We start from the raw sequence: 18,608 nt of genomic DNA, 5'->3' as shown, positions 1-18,608 counted from the left end.
AGGGTCAGATGGCAAAGTGCTTAGCTTTCTCTTGCCTGGATACAAACTCTGAGGCTTGAATGTCAGCCTGCTTTCTGAGCTGTTCTCTCTTCTGTCACCTACTGAGCAGTAAATTGGTGATTCAGCAGCTGCTTAAGGAAGTAATGGGGTGCCTGTGCTGAAGAAGGGGGCAAAATGGGATGTTGCAGGGGGAGTAGGTGTTAGAGCAAAAGAACAGATTCATTACTGGGAGCAGCATGGTTTCAGTGCCTTTGTTGTCACTATTTTCATCTGCCTGTGGAACCCTATTGAGTAGCAAATGTGTTGAGCAGGAGTGTACAAATACAGTGAGTTAGACCAAGTCAGGTTTGTATTCATTAAGCTTCTGGAGTCTACACAGAAATATATTTGCAGGGCTGTACTGAGATGGTTCTGTTTTGCAGTACAATGGCTCTGGTGTCATTTAAGCTCCTATCAGTATGAATCTTAGAATTATTCTGACAGGATCTCTTGTAGTACTATTGGTTAGAAATTTGTCGATGTGCTTTCATACGTTGAAAAGCAGTTTGTATTCCTTAATGTAATGTTTTACAGGGTGCCATAATGTAAGATTTACTAACTGGTAGAAAGAATTCCTTAACTGTATGGGTGACATAGGCTCTTTTCATTTCCTCTATTATGTTAAGGGAGTTTCAGCATATATTGTGTTGAGGTTGGCTGTGTCTCACTACATTTCCTGTGTCACATTTTTTTGTCCATTGTCAAAACCAGAAAAATGTACCGAAGAAAATTTTGTCACTTACATGCATCTAAATGGAGTTATCTTCCAGAATAATTTCTCAAAAAGTTTTCTAAAGCTTCATTTTTCAGGGAATGAAATAGTACAATTCAGAATTAATATGAAAATGACACAATCTTTTGAAACATGAAGGTTCTGTTTTATGCAGCATTAGTTATCTACCTCGTGCTAAGGACTGATCTTGCATCATATAAATGATCTTGCATGAAATCTTTTATTTTTTGCACAAAACCTGAAATGTCACTTCATAAAACCAGTAAATGTTCTGAGGACTTAACAGAAAAAAAAATTTGCACCCAGACACCCTTTTTTAATTTTATTGCAGATCTCCACATGATGAACGGGTTCTTCTTGTGAAGACTCAGAAGTCACTGTCTCAGTCTTTTGAAAATCTCTTTGATGAACCATCATATGGCTTATTACAAGTATGTATTATCTTCAAATTTTTTATTCTGAAGACATATATTGAAAAAATGCACCCTTCCGTGTCGCAGGAACATTTGCTGAGTAATGATTTAATGCCATTGTAGAAGCATTAACTATATCCTAAACCAAATGCTTCCTATAGAAAGTATACTTAATTGTATGTTCTTTTCTATGATGTAATAACTTCTTAACTTTCCTGTGGTGTTATTTCAAACCTATTCAAGTTCATGTTCTCTGTGATTCAGACATTTGCCTTAGTATTAGTGGGGAAAGGAGATACTTTAGGAGTTATCACAACATATTAATGATAATTTTCTAAGTTTTCCTTGACTAAGTATTCTTTTCATTGATATTTTCTGAGGCTTTTGAAGAGATAATGGAAATACAGCAGCAAAGAGGAAAGTGTTGGCTAAAAATATGGGTTTTTTTAATCCTACAATGGCTTATCATTTGGTGGAGCTTATGGACTTGTGAAAGTCAGGAGCAAAACTTGGGTGACTAAAATGAAGCCAGACCGTTGATCCACTGATGTGTTGAATTAAAGAAATTCTTCATTAATTAATTGCGTTAGTTTCTGGATTTAGTTGTCAAATAAAAATTTGTGTGGAATTCCTAGCAGAGTACATGATTGTTCAGACTGTTTTTTCTGTGAGGATGGAGAAATTGGGTGTAAGGTTTCTGTTTTGTGCCATGAATCACTGACAGCAAACAGTGGATCTGATCCACTTCTATGTATAGGTCAGGCTTACTGAGAACACTGCTATCCAATCTTTCAAATCAATTAGCAGTATTATCTTCATACTTAAGATGTGTTTTGTAATCATGTGATGACTGTTCTGTATTACTACCAATATATGAAACTTAAATAGTTTTGAGATCTACAGTACCTTTCCTGATGTTTTTCTTTGAGTACAAGAATTAAAAGTATATGTATATATATAAAACAAATATATTATAAACACAGATGTTTGTGTTTTTCTTGTTTTCCATGTTATAACAGAAATGGAAGAAAGATCCATACGTAGTAACAATGGGAAAATTTTCCAAAGTCACAAACTATATCGTTGGTACTTTACGTTCAAGTGATCAGTCAAATCAGAGGCGACCACCATCAGAAATGGCAGACTTTTTCAATGACACCATTCCAGGGCTGAAGATAAATCAGCAGGAAGAGCCAGGATTTGAAGTCATCACACGAGTGAGTCTATAAATTAATGATATGGATGCACTGTTTGTTTTTATGCGCTCCTTTAAAAGACCGGTAGGACTTGAAGCATGATGAGTTATACTGTTTATGCAATTGTGGCATATTACCATTTATTCTCAGGAGTTAAGATCATCATCAGTTACTTTTGAATATTTCATTTTTATGCATGCAAATGCGAGTTTTCTTTGAAGGGAAGTTTGTAATTAATGAAATGGTGACTATAGATATGTTAGAGGCACTACCTTAAAGGTGACTGATTTTATGTTCAGTGTTTCCTCTGAGGTCAATTAGAGCTCCGTTAAGTAAAATTGGAGCATGCAGGCTAATAGCCAACTTTCTTGGCTAATTGCTCCTAACATCTCAGTTTCTTTTGAGATTAAAAAAAAAAATTATTGGGATGATTAATGTCTAGGGTGTTTAAATTACAGATATATGCATGAATTGAATGAAAGCTAGAATGAACTTATAATTGGATCATGAATCACTGTGGACACCTGTTGGAGTCTTTTACAGATATATGGAAAAGGTTTATTTTTAAATGCTTGTGATTATTATTTGAGAAGCTTACATATTTTTAAAATATTAAACTGTTTTATATGGGTTTTTTTTTTAATTCAAGCTAGTGTTAATATCTCAGCAGTAGCTGCATGAAAAATATAATTCTAAGAAGTTGCTGCCTAGCACTTAATTAATTTGTCAATGAGAAAAAGTGTAACCAATGCTATATAAAGAAATTGACATTGATCTATATGTCTTAATCTGACAAATACCTTGGGCTTATAAAGAGTTGAAATACAAATTGATTTGGGGGTTGCTATCATAAAAATGTTTTTAGAAAGTAACAATTTCCTTTCTGCTGAATTCTCCTGTACATGGAATTTCAGAACTGAGAGACTAAGCACAAACTGAAACCTTTCATGGCTGTTACAAATTCTGAAAGTTCATACATCCTTGGTTTTTTTAAGAGGCTGTGTACCAAAACTGATCTTTCCAGTCCTATTGTGCTGTCTATGTAGGGATAGCATCTCTAAACCCAAGCTGGTTGTCAGTTCTCTTGTAAGATGCACTCATGTATCAGGAATGTGCTTTTGAAGTGAAGCTCCCAATTGTCCTTGTTTGCTGTGTTGCATTAGTTCATGGGATGCTAGCTCAGAGGTGTTTGTGGAATTAGAAGGTTGTTTAAAACACACATACATCCTCCAAAATCTGAAATATTAACATGTATAGTCAGGTCCTCAGCACTGAGTGTCTTACTCTAAAGATCTGCTTGTGTTGGCCCACTTGACTTGCTCATGTGGGTGCAGCCTTAGATCCTTAGAGCTGCTGAGGTGTGTGCATGTGGAAATGTAATTGCACTGACTATTAGAAACTGGCAGGCTTAGTACCATTTGTGCAGTTGTTTGCAGCTACTGAAGCACTTCATTGGGATTCATATAAGGCCTTTGTGTGTGTTTCAGATCGACCTAGGGAAACAGCCTGAAGTTAGTAGAAGAGAGCCTGTGTCAGCTGAAGAATGGGCTAAGAATATGGACTCTGAAGGAAGAATTTTAGATGTTGACTACATAAAACGATTGATATTCAAAGGGGTAACTAGTTTTTCTAAATTCAGCAAGACCTATGGCTTGATTCTGGCTTTTTCTTTCCTTCCCAAACTGTGGAGATGCTGTTTTCATTAACTTGTAATGTTTCATGCAGAACTTTGAGCATGACCCAGACTGTCTTTATGGGAGACTTCAGAAAGCATGGTTTCATGCCAGTCAAATCCCTCAGCAGTCTTGCAGCTATATGAAGTGCTCTACAAGGAGAGAGATCTTGTTGTGGCTGAATACAGGAAATGAGCTGGAAATACAGAACCTTAAGTGATAAAACAAATGAACGTGACTTTCAGGAAAGGACCAGTATGTCAGTGTTAGGATATTTGGTTTATTCTTTTCTCTTACAATGTTTTTTCCTATCCTTCTCTAGCAGAAGCTTCTGGTTTTGCCCAGCTGTTTGCTGGGATTTGACCCTGTTTAGCAGAGCAGTGCTAAATACTTTTGCTGGTATTTTTAATTGAACTGAGGGGTTTTGCAATATGAATGTGAATTTAGTCACAGGGATGGAAATATTGAAAACTAATTTTGTCCTGTAGTTTTTCTGCCTAATGTTACTTCAGTATTTCTATATTTTGGTGGGAATGCAGCTGCCTTCATGCATTCATTTTGTGCCTGCTGATGTATGTTTCTTGATGCAAGCAGAAGTAGAGAATGATAGCACTGTTCCTTAATGTTTTTGTGCCTGATGTGCCCAGTTAAGGACCCTTCCACAATCATGAAAATCACTACAAACCTTTTCTTCTGTAGCCCACTTTCCTGTCAATCTCTTCCCATTACCAGGGGACTGAGTGCTTTATTTTATTTATGACTCAAGATCCCCAAAGTGGGGATTCTCATAGCAAAAGTTCCTTATTCTTGTGACTGTACTACAGGAGTTACAAGAAACTCTTGATGAGAGCAAGATATGATTCAGCTCCATATAGTTTTGTTATCTAAAAACATTGAGCATTACTTGGGAATATTTCTGACAAGCAGGCTTCTTGAATGGATACTAGTATTTTTGACTGAAAGATTAATTGAAGGTTGGCTATGTGTTGTGAGATGAAAATATTTGTTTAAAAAAAGAAAGAAATGGAAGACTAGTCCTCAAGGTCACTTTATGGCAAGACCAGAAATTTGGCAACTGTGACCAGAACCAGCATTATATTTTTATACATTTTTAAAGTTACTCTTTTTACTTCTTAAAGTTTGTGATGCCTTGTAAGTTCTTTATTTTTAGCAGTGAAGCAAAAATATAGGAAGAAAATTATTTTCTAAAGTTTCTTAGCTAAGTGTGGATCCAGTGCTTCCACAGTATTCTGTTTAGTCATTCTCTTTTCCTCCTGCTTCCTCCCTGTGTGACACCTAGGTAGCGCATGAGAATTGGCTACAATGTAAAAAGAAACCAACTTGAAGTTGCTACTTTGGGAAGTGTTATATCAATCTAGGAATTGTTTCCTCACAGTGTGATAATAGTTTTGTTGATGCATCATACCCATTTTTCCCTAGGGTCTCTGCCATACTTTAAGAAAAGAGGCATGGAAATTTCTTTTGGGATATTTTCCTTGGAATAGCACAAAAGAAGAGAGAGCAAATCTTCAAAAAAGGAAAACGTGAGTCCGGTGACTTTTTTCTTACAAAAGAAATTTTAAAGGTGCATCTTCTTTAAGACATAGTGATGTAGAAAGCCCTTTGAAAGACAGCTGCTGAAACTGTTGAATGCAAGAACCTGTGACATTTTCTTAAAAATTATTTTACTAAAAACATTACATAAACAGTGTTGTTAGTCCATTTACCTCAAAGAATACATGGAATGAATGAATGCTTAAAATAAAAAAAAGGAAATGTGGATGTTTGGTTTCAAAATTGTCGTTCTTCTTCAGGGATGAATATTTCAGGATGAAACTGCAGTGGAAATCTGTCAGTGAGGAGCAGGAAAAGCGAAACTCAAGATTAAGAGATTACCGGAGTCTTATAGGTAAATTCATGTTTAGACATATACCTAAATGCACACATACTTTTAAAAGCTTATGTGAAATTGAAGAGCCTGCATGAAGAGGCACTAAAAATGAAATGTTACTCTTTTCAGAGGTGTCTAAACTTGGTTATATACTTAATATTAAAACTTTGTCAAGTAGAGTGACTCAGAGCTTTACGTATTAGAGTTACAAACTGATTTTTGGCTGGATTTTTAAACTTCCTTTACTCAATAACAAAAGACTCTTCATTTTGTGTTATATCATTATGTGTTTCTGCTGGAAATGTTGTTAAAATAATGACATACAATAAGAATGTGAAAATGTGTCTGTTCATATTTTGTAATTTCTTATAGGGATTTGTGTATGTGGATTCTCATTTCTGGGGTTTTACACCTACTTCTAAAAATTTCATCAAATTATGTTGAGTATTAGCAGTTTGTATTCTCATTTCTCTTTGGTAGTAAGATTTGGGCACCAGTGTTGTGGATTACTAAATATTTTTTCAGGAGTCAGGCCAAGATTTATTTGTTATTCTAAGAGAAAGACTAAACTTATTTCAGGCAGTTATTCAACAAGCAAGCTGAAAAGGTCAAAGTAGTCTTTTTCTTGGTAGACTAATAAACTATGTTTTTAGGGAATGATAACAGAAAAAATATATTTTGAATTTAAAAAAGGCCAGGTGTTTGTTTCTGTTGAGACAATTATTTTAATTTTTAAGCATTTGAAATATATGTGGCAGTATTAGAGTTATGTAGTAAAATAGATTCAAATCTACAAAATACTCCTTTTATCAAATTGCATTCAAAAATTTTGCAAAATTTCGAAATATATTGGTCTTGAATGTCACCTTATTATGGAGTATGCTGTGTGCTTGGTGTGTTTCAGACATCAAAACTACCTGATGAAAGAGGCAGTTCCATCTGCTCTGAGTTACAGGAGCTTGTTACACAGTATTTATAAAATGCTGTTATGAACTGTCACAGTGTCTTTGAGATGATCATGTGGGAACTTTCCAGCTATGGATTATGCTGTGTCGCATCAGTATTCATAAATGGCATTGTACAGTTAGCTCACATAAAATTGTTTTTAATCCTCTTAAATCTTAAACATTTTTGCTGAATTATAATCAGGATTTTTTCCATAAAATGTATTATCAAAGAAGAGGCAGAAAGCTTTAAAATTTGTTTGTAAGCAAGTACTTTCATTGGAGATAGAAAGGATTTTATTTATTTTAAAACATTCTTTATTTTGAAATGACATTCAGTTATGCCTAAACACTTCAAAGCTTTGCAACAGTGTTTGAGGAAGAAATCATCAGCTTAGATATTCTGAATTAATTTGATACTGTCTTTGTACAACTGGTTTTGAAAGTGTTTTTAAATCTGGACTGTTTTCTTAGAAAAAGATGTTAACAGGACAGATCGAACAAATAAGTTCTATGAAGGTGAAGATAATCCAGGACTGATTTTACTTCATGATATTTTGATGACCTATTGCATGTATGACTTTGACTTAGGTAAGTTGTGTCCCTCTGAATGTAAAAGCCTTCTTGGCTTGTGATATGCAGCTTTGCTTATGCAAAGTCCTGTTAATAGAATTGAACTTGTATTGATTGCAGTGCTTTTTTTAAAAAAGGATTTAATAGTTTGTAGTGTTCAATAATGTAGATAACTTTGTTCAGTTTTTCTTTCTCTTTTCAATTTAGTGTCTGTCTTAGGCATCTGAACTCATCAACTGTGGTGGGATTGGAAATTAGTAGTAGTCTTCACCACAGACCTACTGTTGTGGGGCTCTTTTGTTGTTTTTGGGGTTTTTGTGGTTTAGGTTTTTTTGACTTAACTTTTTAAAAAGAATTGAAGCAGTCTTGCTTTTCAGAGTTTTAAATGGGTTTGGGTCTTTGGAGCTTGAGTGTTATATATGTTTTTAAGACTGATAATATCATAAAAATGATAAGCCAGCTGCCACTGCTGTAATTAAAGCTCAGCATGCTGAACCAGCTGTTTGTAAACATGGTGTTCTTGTGAATATGTTAAAAGCTGGTTCTTGAGAAGTGCACTTAGCAGTCTGTCAAAAATTACATTTTAGTGCATGCATCTGCTGCAGAGAGAAGAGCATATAACATCTTTCTTTAATTGCACTGTTAATGTGATGGCTAAGTCTTGGTTTCTTGTTAATTGCCTTGGGAGGGAGGGAAAAGATACTTGCAGTTGGTTCCCCCTTCTCCCCTGGCATGACATTTGGCTGTTGTATACTTTGGAATTTTTTTGTGTATTCTGTATCAGAAAAGTTTTGGGATTCTAAAAGCCCACTTTGTGCCAGATTTTGAAAACAAAAAGTAAGATTAAAATTTTAACCTGTAGTAAACATGCTGCAGGGCTGTAATTCTTGTCAGTTTTCATTCTCTCTGAAAGAGAGTCTTGATCTTTGGCTTGAAAAAAGAGAAAACTGAAACTGATAGTTAAAACATGTAGCTCTGTTTCATCTCTTTCCACATTTCAACAGTCATTAATGCACAGTGACATTATAGGTGACCGTAAAACAGATTCACCACCCACTCTGTTAAAAACATGGTTAAGATGGCTTAAGTGTGCATGCTGCATAAGTCTTTTGTTTTATAAGCAAGCAGGAATAATGGAAATACAGTAAATTTGACATAGTAACTGTCCAAGGCTTCAACACATTGGTGCAGTGCTGCTCTTAATCTTTTGACAGGTCTGAATAATGACACAAGCTGCCATATAGGGGAGGGGACAGAACAGCTGTTAATAGAATATTTTTCTGAATTAATTCCTTAAGTCTGCATTAATGAAATTGGCTTTATTATCAAATGGACTTTTAAACTATCTTAGACAGAATTTTCTCTGCATTTATTTTTAGTTAGCTGTAGTATTTAATATGTGGGGAACAAAACTTTTTTCTTTTGATCTTTTAATTATTTACCTGTTTGCTATTATTTATTCTATTTTTCTTCTCACAGCTGCTCCATATTTTCAGTTGCTGACTCTAAACCTCTTTTCAGTTACAGAGTTACAGTTACATCATTATGAAATAAAGTCAGCCAGCTGAGAAATGTTATGTTGAACCAATCATTGATGATAGATACACACATTAATTGTGTTCTCTTATTGAGAGAGGTCAGCAACAATTGGGCAATAGATAAGCTGAAATTGGCATCAGTGGTAATTGGAAGAGTTGGGAAGAAGGGGGAAAAAATTACCTGTAGAAATCATTATGCTCTACTTAAATGGACTGTCAATTACAAACAAGAAAGCTGGAAGAACCATTTAAAAACTAAAAACTTGAAAAACTTTTTTTATACAACTAAAATTGTATAGCTGTTTGTAAAAAATGATATGCTTTAGTGGGCATTTCATTCTCCAGTTAAATAAAAGCTTTTCTTAAAATCGTGTGAGTACTTTTTAGGTGGTATGAACTTTATTCACCAGTTCTAGGCACAAAACATAAAAGCGCGTCCTTGAATCAGATCTAGACATGTGTTGCTTTTGTGCTTCTTGCAAGCAATATTTTACTAATTAATTACTATTAATTCTCACTTTGATAGGTTAAATTCTTCGTTGTTGTCTGCTTAGTTACACAGATGGTCTTAAGCTTGGGTGTATTTAAAGTACTGTCCAAGCAGAACAGTCCCAACTTCCTTAAATAAAGGAATCTTTAAAGCATATTCAGTGACAGGAAAAAAATAAGTGTAAAATGCAAATTGTCTTCATAAGGACTATTGCACTATGCTTTTCTGGAATTGCAACTCAATATCTCTTTAAATGAATTTGAGTAGAAAATCTTCATTAAGGGAGTGGGTGGGGCAGTGCAAAGATACTCAAAATTTTTAATGTGTAGAAAAAAGTAATCAAGTACAAATAGAAAGGAAATTAGTTACAAGTTTGTACTTGTGATGGTGCAAGGCAGAGACTTAATCTTAAAAATATCAATATATGCTCCTGAATTCTAAATAGGAACATTTTTACTAAAAATAAGTTGTGTACATCTTTTAACAGCTATTGGAACAATGTGTTTGCTTTATGTTCTCTTTAGATTGGCAGAAATGGCTTGTAAATCTTATCAGATCTTCAGTATACTAGTGCCTATTAAAACAAATTTGTCTTTACTGCTAGTTGAATTGGAGAATTATAGTATGTGCATGTGCTAATATTTGTTTCACTCAGTCATTCATCACACTTGAAAATTTACTGTTTAACTGCTGAGTTGAAATTTCTTTTTGCTTTTTCCCCCCTCTGCTTTTTCTCCATCAAGGTTATGTGCAGGGGATGAGCGACTTGCTGTCACCTGTCTTGTATGTTATGGAGAATGAAGTAGATGCCTTTTGGTGCTTTGTATCATACATGGATCAAATGGTAAAATAAGGCTTTTTTAGCTCACATAAACAGATAAGCTACAGATAGTATTTGGGGTTAATTTTACTTTATAAAGTTCACTGGGTTTTTTGAATTCTTTTAAAGCAGTCATTTTATGTGTGGAGTCAATATGCTTTTGTTGATTGATGTTGTGGTGGGTTTGCAATAGTATTGTTGTACAGTACAGGCATATTTGGCTCCTTAAGAATTCCAGAGTTACCATCACAGACAAATTTGTATTTATCAGGAGTCCTCACGCAGAATTTTGTTCGCGATAATGGTTTCATTATATACTTGCCTTTTGGGTTTTGTTAAATGCAGTTTAGACTTCCCACAAACTGAAGCTTTTATGAGTTGTGCATGTGGCAAAAGACTGTGTGACTGATAGGAAAGTAAAAGAGAATATTTTTTTGTTTGAGTGCAGTCATGCTGCTGGGAAGTACAGAGCTTAATCAGATTTAAACTATCATTTACTGCATACGAAAATGTTAGCAAAGAAATACAGTTCAGTGCTTCAGTTAAACTTCTCAGTAAAAGGCAGGTAGAAGTACAGTTAAATATCTATATATTAAATAGTTAAATATCTATATATTAAATACCTAAAGGGAGAGAACCACTGTTGCAATAACAAAACTTCTTTTAAAATAGCTGCAAATCTCAAAATTGAGTTAATAAAAGTGACAGTGCTAATGTTTTATTCCATACAGCATCAGAATTTTGAAGAGCAGATGCAGGGTATGAAGACACAACTTATTCAGCTGAGTCACTTGCTTCGTTTACTAGACAGTGGATTTTGCAGTTATTTAGGTGGGTGTATTATTTATGCACAGTAACTGAAACAGCTTCCTGCATTCTGTTCCTCACAAGTGTAAATATAATTCCAATACTATATGAGTATAGTAAAGCACTTGTAACTTTATCATGCCTAAAATCTTTAAATAATTGCTCCATCCTTATTGAAAAGACAGAGTCATCCTGTTACCAATTTTAAAAATATGCTGTATTCTTGCAAATATCTTGATTCTAAAAAGGTCATGCCATCTTAAAAATTAGTGGTGTGAGCATGTACCTGTAAAGTGTAGGTTTTTTTTATTTTTTCACCTGTTGTCTGAACCAAATTTGATGCTTCTGAAATGTCACACTCTTATTCCTAGAATCTCAAGACTCAGGCTACCTTTATTTTTGCTTCCGGTGGCTTCTTATCAGATTTAAAAGGGAATTTAGTTTTCAAGATATTCTTCGACTCTGGGAGGTAAGGAAATATTTCATCATACAAACTCCAGCAGTTTTTGGACTTTAGAACAAAAAGCATGAATCATTTTGCAAAATGTTGGAGAGTAGCAGTTAACTGTTAATGGAAAACAACTCATGATAAAAGAAAGCATTTGTTTGATTAATTCGTGGTATTGGTGATTCTTTGTAGATTAGGTTGAATGAAGCACTGTCAGGGCAGTTTGTGTTAGCCAAAGCCATGAAGAGGATGATGTCAGAAGATTGTTAATCTTGATGATAAGGCCTTGTGATGCCAAACAACATTATGTAAAACATCAAAATGTTCAAGTTCTGATCATTCTGGGTTAATGAGATCTTTTTTTGATATAGGTGACCTTGGGATCAGATGAAATAATTAAGATTAACCAATATTTTATATTTAATTTTTTGTTCTGGGAAAATTGAGAAGTCTGTCAACAGTTCAGCTTTATTATTGAAAATGCGGGCACAGTATGCACTGAGAACTCAGAGGAACAGAATAAATGTTCAGATGAATGGAGGGAGTATTTTATAGGACATAACAGCATATGTACTGAGGAACAGAGGGGTAATGAAAAGAACAGGGCTGAGATGCATGAAGTTTGTACTTAATGAAAAATAATGTTTTTTCTGGTGTGATGAAAAATAACGTTGATACTTTTATTCACTTTTTCCACTAATGAAAAAGGAGTCACATAAAGAGGAGGATCAGTATTTAAACTGTCTAAAGTAAATCTTTTTAGCTTTTTATCATCAGTTGGTGGAATTCACTAGCATAGAGTATTGAGGTGGTATTTCAACCAGAGGACAAAAAAGTTTATGGATAACATCCATAAATAAGGAAACCAATATGTAAAAAACTATAAGAATTCTCTTATTCAAAGGTATAAATGATAATGATTTGGGAAGGGAGATGCACTCATCTCTTCCCCTCAGTATTATGTTGTTTTCTCAGTATTTTTTAAAGACTAATTTTTCTTTTTAAGTAGATGACAACAGTATTTTTATTTATGGTTTATAGTCCCAGGCTAGCATGTTTTTATCACCTCTGCTTTAAGGTGTATATATGTGTACATACAGGAAAGAAACACACTATATTTCTCTCTCAAGTATTTTTTTTCCCTCTCTTAGGAAGATGGTGGAAACTTTTTGATATATGATAGTATTGTAGGTTTCTTATAGCACATCATAATGGAAGTTTACTACAAGTATTCAATTTCCTTGCTAGGAGATAGGGAATGGGAAAGGGAATATCTTGTTTTCCTTTTTAAAACAAAGTAATTAAGGCATTATGTTAATGTTTTTATGTGAAGGCTAGAGTCACCTTTGATCAGTCCATCTTACAGTGGGTTGTTTTTTCTCCAGTGCCTAGCCATGCAGCTCCACTGGTATCAGTGTAGTATGTGGGATTTACAAAGGCAAGCTATAGTCACAGGAGGCCTTTTCCCTTTATAGAGAAATTAACTCCTTTTTTGGGTATTTGGCTGAGCAAACCTCATGTCCAGTTTTGTAATAGCACATGAATTGAGGGAATCCATTTGAGGGCAACATTACCCTATAACATACTCTTGCAGAGCATAGGATGGGATGAAGGAGAGGTACCATCTGAAATTCTAGTCCAAGGTTCCAGGAATTCTGGGGCTTTTTCTGTCTAATCTGTTAATTTCAGAATATTTCTGAATCTCTATTTCTGTCCTGTGACTCGTATGAACCACTTAGCAAGCATCAGACACTTTTTCCCTATTCCCACTGGTTTCATGACTTGTAGTGTTTTATCACAAAAAAAGGAATCAAAAGATTCTTCACTTGTCTGGTTTCTCCCATCTCCATTCACCTTGGAAATTAGAGATATTGGTTCTTATAATCTGGAGTAGAGGCTAACTCCCAGCCTTTGCATTTCCTGAGCAAGAGCCATAACCATTGTGGTAGAAAATGTGATTGTTTCATTGCTGTGTGACAGAGTTGTGTGTGATAGAGAGGTGACATTCCACCATGTGTGGGTAAGCTGAGACATGTTATGTGAGTGCAGTTATTTTCTATGTTACATGCAATGCCTTTTGTGTGTGGGTTAAACTGCTCTGAGTTAACTTTAGCACATTTTAGTAGAGTCTCTCAAACACAGCCCAGATAGCCTACTGATCCACTTCCTACCTGCCCCAAAATTGAAAGTAGTTCAGTCTCTCCTTGACACTGGAGAGACAGGCAATATCACCTGGTAATTCCAGCCAGTTCTTCATCTTTTGCTTGCACAGTGGGTGGTTTAGAAGGAACCCAGAAGAAAGATTTTGTAACAAAATTACAACTAATTCATATCTAGCTTTAATGTTATTCTAGTATCAGTCAGTAACATAAAGCCAGAATGAGTTGGTAGTAAGTTCCTTTACATACGTTGGTTACAAATATTCATGGCTGCTGAGGTAGTGCTGGGACAAACGAGTCATTAATTGTGTAGCTGTATCAGAAAGAAAAAGGAAAAAAAGTTACTGCTCCTTATTTTTATATTTTTAGTTTCATACTTATAGTTTAAATGCTGCTTTTTCTTCCATCCTTGCAGCATGTTGTGATGCTGCTGTTACACATTTACATACATAACCTTAAGTGCATGCTCTGCTCCAGATTTTGAAAGGTTTATCAGAAACGATAGCAAACTGTATGGATTTTTTTTGGCAGCAACTTGATGTTAAAGCAAATCAATGCACAAGTGTGTAGGCAGACTGTGTTTGGTAGATTACAGGCATTTTCATTCAATTTTTATCAGCTTACTTGCATTCTAATCTTTCTACTGGAGTGAGAGAATGCTTTAACAGAATATGGGTTGTCTGATAAAGATGCGAAATTTAATTTATGAACTGGATCTTAATTGAAAGATTCAAGTTTAATTGCACTCTGTTTTGGGTGAACTTTCTTTGGGTATCTTTGGTATTTATGCAACTCTGTTTACAGGTTACATGTACTAGTAATGAAAGTTCTAGTATAAGCTCTTGCTCAGCTATAAGGCTTCATTCCATCAATAATGATGAAGAAAGTTTTTTGCTAATGAAGTAAAAAATTTTCAGCAGTCTGATTTCTTACCTGCCTTTTTTGAGAGTAAATCCATTGTTTTAAATCCATTTATCTGTCAGGGCATTTGTGCAAGCAGACTTTTGCTTCTTTCTGGTTTTGTTGGCAAAATTGTTCTCCAGCTTTCTGCCCACTATACATGTTCTTTTCAAATACTTTTTAAAAATGTTTTTGTAAATGTACTAAAATAGGGTATTAGTACTGAGGTTACCCATTTCAGTCCCAGTGAACTCAGGAATAATTGTGTCCTCCATGGGACCAAAAGCTGATGTGGCTGCAGTTGGAAGGGAATACCCCCCCCCGCCCCCTGCCACGAACCTGTATGTACATGTCTTCAGGATTGGGAACAACTTTAGCACCTTATTTATAAACATTAGAGCCTTTTTATCTGTTGCTGGGCATGGCACTCTTCTGCCAATTCACACTTAATGCAGATACTCTAAGCAAATAATTTGTTAGCTTCACTTACTTCTGTTTCACACGAGCAGAGGCAGAGCCCACATTCACAAGACCACAAGCTAAAGCAGTTTAGTAGGATATAGTGGACAATGGCTTAAGAAGCAGATAAGCATTTGGTGACTCAGACTTGCAGTTATCTCTAAAGGGCCAAAAGTAAAATTCCAAATAATTTTACAAATACTTAGTTGCTTTCAAAAACAGCTTATTGTTAGTTAAATGATTTCGCTGGAGGACTTATATTCTAAGAACTACTTTTCAGCAGAAAAGTATGAGCATTTCAAATGTGGGGTTTTTATATTTTAACAGGTCATGTGGACGGAATTGCCTTGTCAGAATTTTCATCTTCTCCTTTGTTGTGCTATCCTAGAATCTGAAAAACAGCAAATAATGGACAAGCACTATGGCTTTAATGAAATATTAAAGGTACCAAATTCTTATGCATTATTGTGCTGGTTTTGGCTGCAGTAGAATTGTCTTCCCAGTGGCTAGTATGGGGCTGTCTTTTGGTACTAAGTTAAAATATTACTTAACTTTTTAGTTAACTGTGCAGTATGATTGTGGTTTGTAGTGGGGGAGGGAAAGGTGCATACCATTTTCTGAAGGGTTAAGTGTCTATCCTGCAGGCTTTCAAAATGGTTTATTGGATGTCTGTGTTTAGTGATAAGATCATTAATAGATCAAAAATGGTTCTCTCCTCAGATGAGTTATTATATTTAATACTAACCTTTGCTTTATCTTCTATGATCTACTTTATCATCTCTGAAAATGTGAGCTGCAGGGGGAGGTATGTAGGAGGGCCAGGTAGTTTGTCACATTTAGAGGCACTATGGATTCCTCTTGCAGACCTTGGATGCCCGTGAAAAGCAGCTGTCCCATACTGTATCTTTGAGTAACCATTTCTAAAGGCTTATAGACTATGTCTAGCATTTCATAGCTTGAGAGGCAGGTTAATAAGGTGATACTTACTAGCAGTGCAGTATTAATGTATTTTGGGTGAAACAAAGTTATAATTTATCTCACTATAACTTGTGAATCTATTTTTAGCATATCAATGAACTGTCTATGAAAATCGATGTGGAATATATCCTCTGCAAAGCAGAAGCAATTTCTATGCAGATGATGAATTGCAAGGTAAAGATATCTATCTACTGTGAATGTTTATAGACAGGAAAAGTATGTAGTTAGCTGTAAGTGTTCATGTATGACCTGTGAAAGAACTGAATGTCTGGATACAGTAAAGCGTGTTGGGTAGCTGTGCAGAGCCTATGTTTGAGAAGTCTGTAAGCAAGAATAATTGATTTTATAGAGTAATACTGTTCACTGGGAGAAAGTTGAATTGTGCTTTTCGGTTGTGATTTCTCAACTCTCACTAGGTAACCTCACTCCAAGAAATTTGATGTTTGGTGCGCTTGAGAAAAACTAGTTGAAAGGTGCATTGCATTGAAAGCATGCCAGACTTGTTAGGCAAAAACTAGTGGATCATTCAATAAAACTAATTTCAATAACATGAAATGTAATTGTAATAGTTGACTAGACTTTAACTTTTGTAATGAAGATTATAATTATCAGGATTAATCAGGAATCAATTCCTGAGTGTGTTCCCTTTGCTGTCTTGAAAAGCAGCTACAGAAAATGTTAACTCTAATGGAAGTATTGCTGAGAGAGATGCTTTCAGTGCAGCTAAATTCAGATGAATGATTTCTCACATGAATGAGTCCTGGGAATGCAGGATGGACAGAGGGGACTTTGTTGTTAACTTTTTGCATTTAATTACAATGATTTTTAATATTTGCCGTGCTGCCTCCTTTCTAGGAATTGCCTCAAACAGTCAGTGAGATCCTGGGGATAGAGAACAGTTTGGTAACACCGGATTCAGATACTGGAGAGGATGAAAGTGCAGCTGAGTTGAGTTGTCCAACGTCACTGTATCAGAGTATCTCAACCCCTGTGATTGCTGCCAACGGGACGAGGGACGGCGCTCAACAGGCGGCTGAGACCCAGAGCCTGGCACCTGCCTAATTACCCTTGGTCCCCTTGGAGAGAGACTTTCACTGAGCACATTTTGTTCAAGCACTTGAGAGATGGATATTTAAATTTGGTGTTGATTAAGCTTTAAGGTTGTAAAGAAAATCTGTACTGTAATGCTTTTGCATTAAAGCTTTACAACATGACTCAACTTAACTATTTTTGTAGTTTCTTCTACCAAAATAGCCTTTTGTTTTCAATAACATTCCTTAATATTTTTGTAGCCAAGTGCATTTTCTTTTTGCTGGTAAACTGGAAATGGATGGTGATTAAGAATGAAAGAAATTTCTGCATTTACTGAGCTTTCACACATATTGATTTAAGACAGTGTGAGCTCTTTGATTAAGCAGATTCACAATATGCCAGCTGAAGCTGCTGTACAAAATTTTGAAGCTGAAGTGATGCTGATGTGCTAAAGGAGGATTCTTTTGTAAATGGATTTTCCCTATCTCAAATGTTTACAAAATACTTCTAAGTATTTGTTGCTGGTTGAATGTAGATTTGAAATGGACATTCATACTTGCACAGTTTAATGTCCAAATACTGAATTTTGTGTAATTGGGAGTGGATGAACAGTATATTTTTACATTAACATATCTTCACTTTATATATACATATATATATTTACACACATACACACACTATATACACAATTGTTTGTGAATACTAAAAAGGATAGTTGTATTTTCAATATCTAAATAAACTTGACTGTTCATTCATATGAATCAGTTTGACCAAATTAATGCACAGCTCCAACCTGGGCTCTTTTTCAAAACTTTTCTAACTGAAGCTAACTTTCATGTGAATACATTCTGTCCTACACTCAATGTAATTTTGCAATTGATACCTTGCAAACTTTACTAATGTTCATACTTGTTAATATATTAACTGATCAATTAACCACTTACACTGTTTTTATGGCAACATTATTTGGAGAATTGATAAGCAGGTTATAAAAAAGTCAACCAACAAACCACACACCAAAATAGTAATCACAATTAATATTAATGCATTTTTTTGTATCTGCAAAAGGCAGTGAGTTTATTCCATGCCATGCTGATGTCCTTTGACGTTATGTGAAATTTAACATAACTGATTAAGTGTATTCATTATTTGGTAACTATTGTACATATATAAAATAAAAGTCAAAGCTGATTTAGTGTTTTTAATTAAATCATATTTAGAGAAAAAATCTAGTTGTCTGGTTGTTAATGTAAGAACATGAGACAGAGGGGAGAGCTAGTGCTTAGTCCATGGATATGACATATTTTGTTGGTAATGGAGGGCTGTGGGGTTTCTGCTTGTTAGTACAGAGCGAAACACGCCTTTCCTCTCTAGGTAGTTGAAGTGTGGGGTATAGCAAGGCTTTCTTTTCTTGTGGAGAAGTTTACTTTTACAAATGTTATTTGTGCCATCTTAAGCAAATACAAGTAATACAATAGGCTTTCATAGATAAATCAAGTTGTTAAAATAATTTGG

The 18,608-nt window shown here is 34.9% G+C and overlaps 1 protein-coding gene across 1 annotated transcript in view; it reads left to right on the top strand.

The window, feature by feature from the left end:
* The window catches only part of TBC1D15 (TBC1 domain family member 15), a 35,236-nt gene extending 16,952 nt beyond the window's left edge, over window positions 1–18,284 (top strand). Inside the window, exons 6-17 of the mRNA XM_005480605.4 lie at window positions 1,104–1,203; window positions 2,205–2,402; window positions 3,869–3,997; window positions 5,495–5,598; window positions 5,869–5,963; window positions 7,364–7,480; window positions 10,234–10,334; window positions 11,042–11,141; window positions 11,489–11,586; window positions 15,411–15,527; window positions 16,149–16,235; window positions 16,917–18,284. Of these exons, the coding sequence (XP_005480662.1) occupies window positions 1,104–1,203; window positions 2,205–2,402; window positions 3,869–3,997; window positions 5,495–5,598; window positions 5,869–5,963; window positions 7,364–7,480; window positions 10,234–10,334; window positions 11,042–11,141; window positions 11,489–11,586; window positions 15,411–15,527; window positions 16,149–16,235; window positions 16,917–17,123 (1,453 nt within the window). The 3' untranslated portion in view covers window positions 17,124–18,284. The remainder of the gene's footprint in view (window positions 1–1,103; window positions 1,204–2,204; window positions 2,403–3,868; window positions 3,998–5,494; window positions 5,599–5,868; window positions 5,964–7,363; window positions 7,481–10,233; window positions 10,335–11,041; window positions 11,142–11,488; window positions 11,587–15,410; window positions 15,528–16,148; window positions 16,236–16,916) is intronic.
* Window positions 18,285–18,608: the final 324 nt, after the last annotated feature.

The sequence above is a fragment of the Zonotrichia albicollis genome, chromosome 4, assembly GCF_047830755.1.
Source record: "Zonotrichia albicollis isolate bZonAlb1 chromosome 4, bZonAlb1.hap1, whole genome shotgun sequence".
In the NCBI taxonomy this organism is placed as follows: Eukaryota; Metazoa; Chordata; class Aves; order Passeriformes; family Passerellidae; genus Zonotrichia; species Zonotrichia albicollis.
This window is presented reverse-complemented; position numbering and strand designations above follow the sequence as displayed.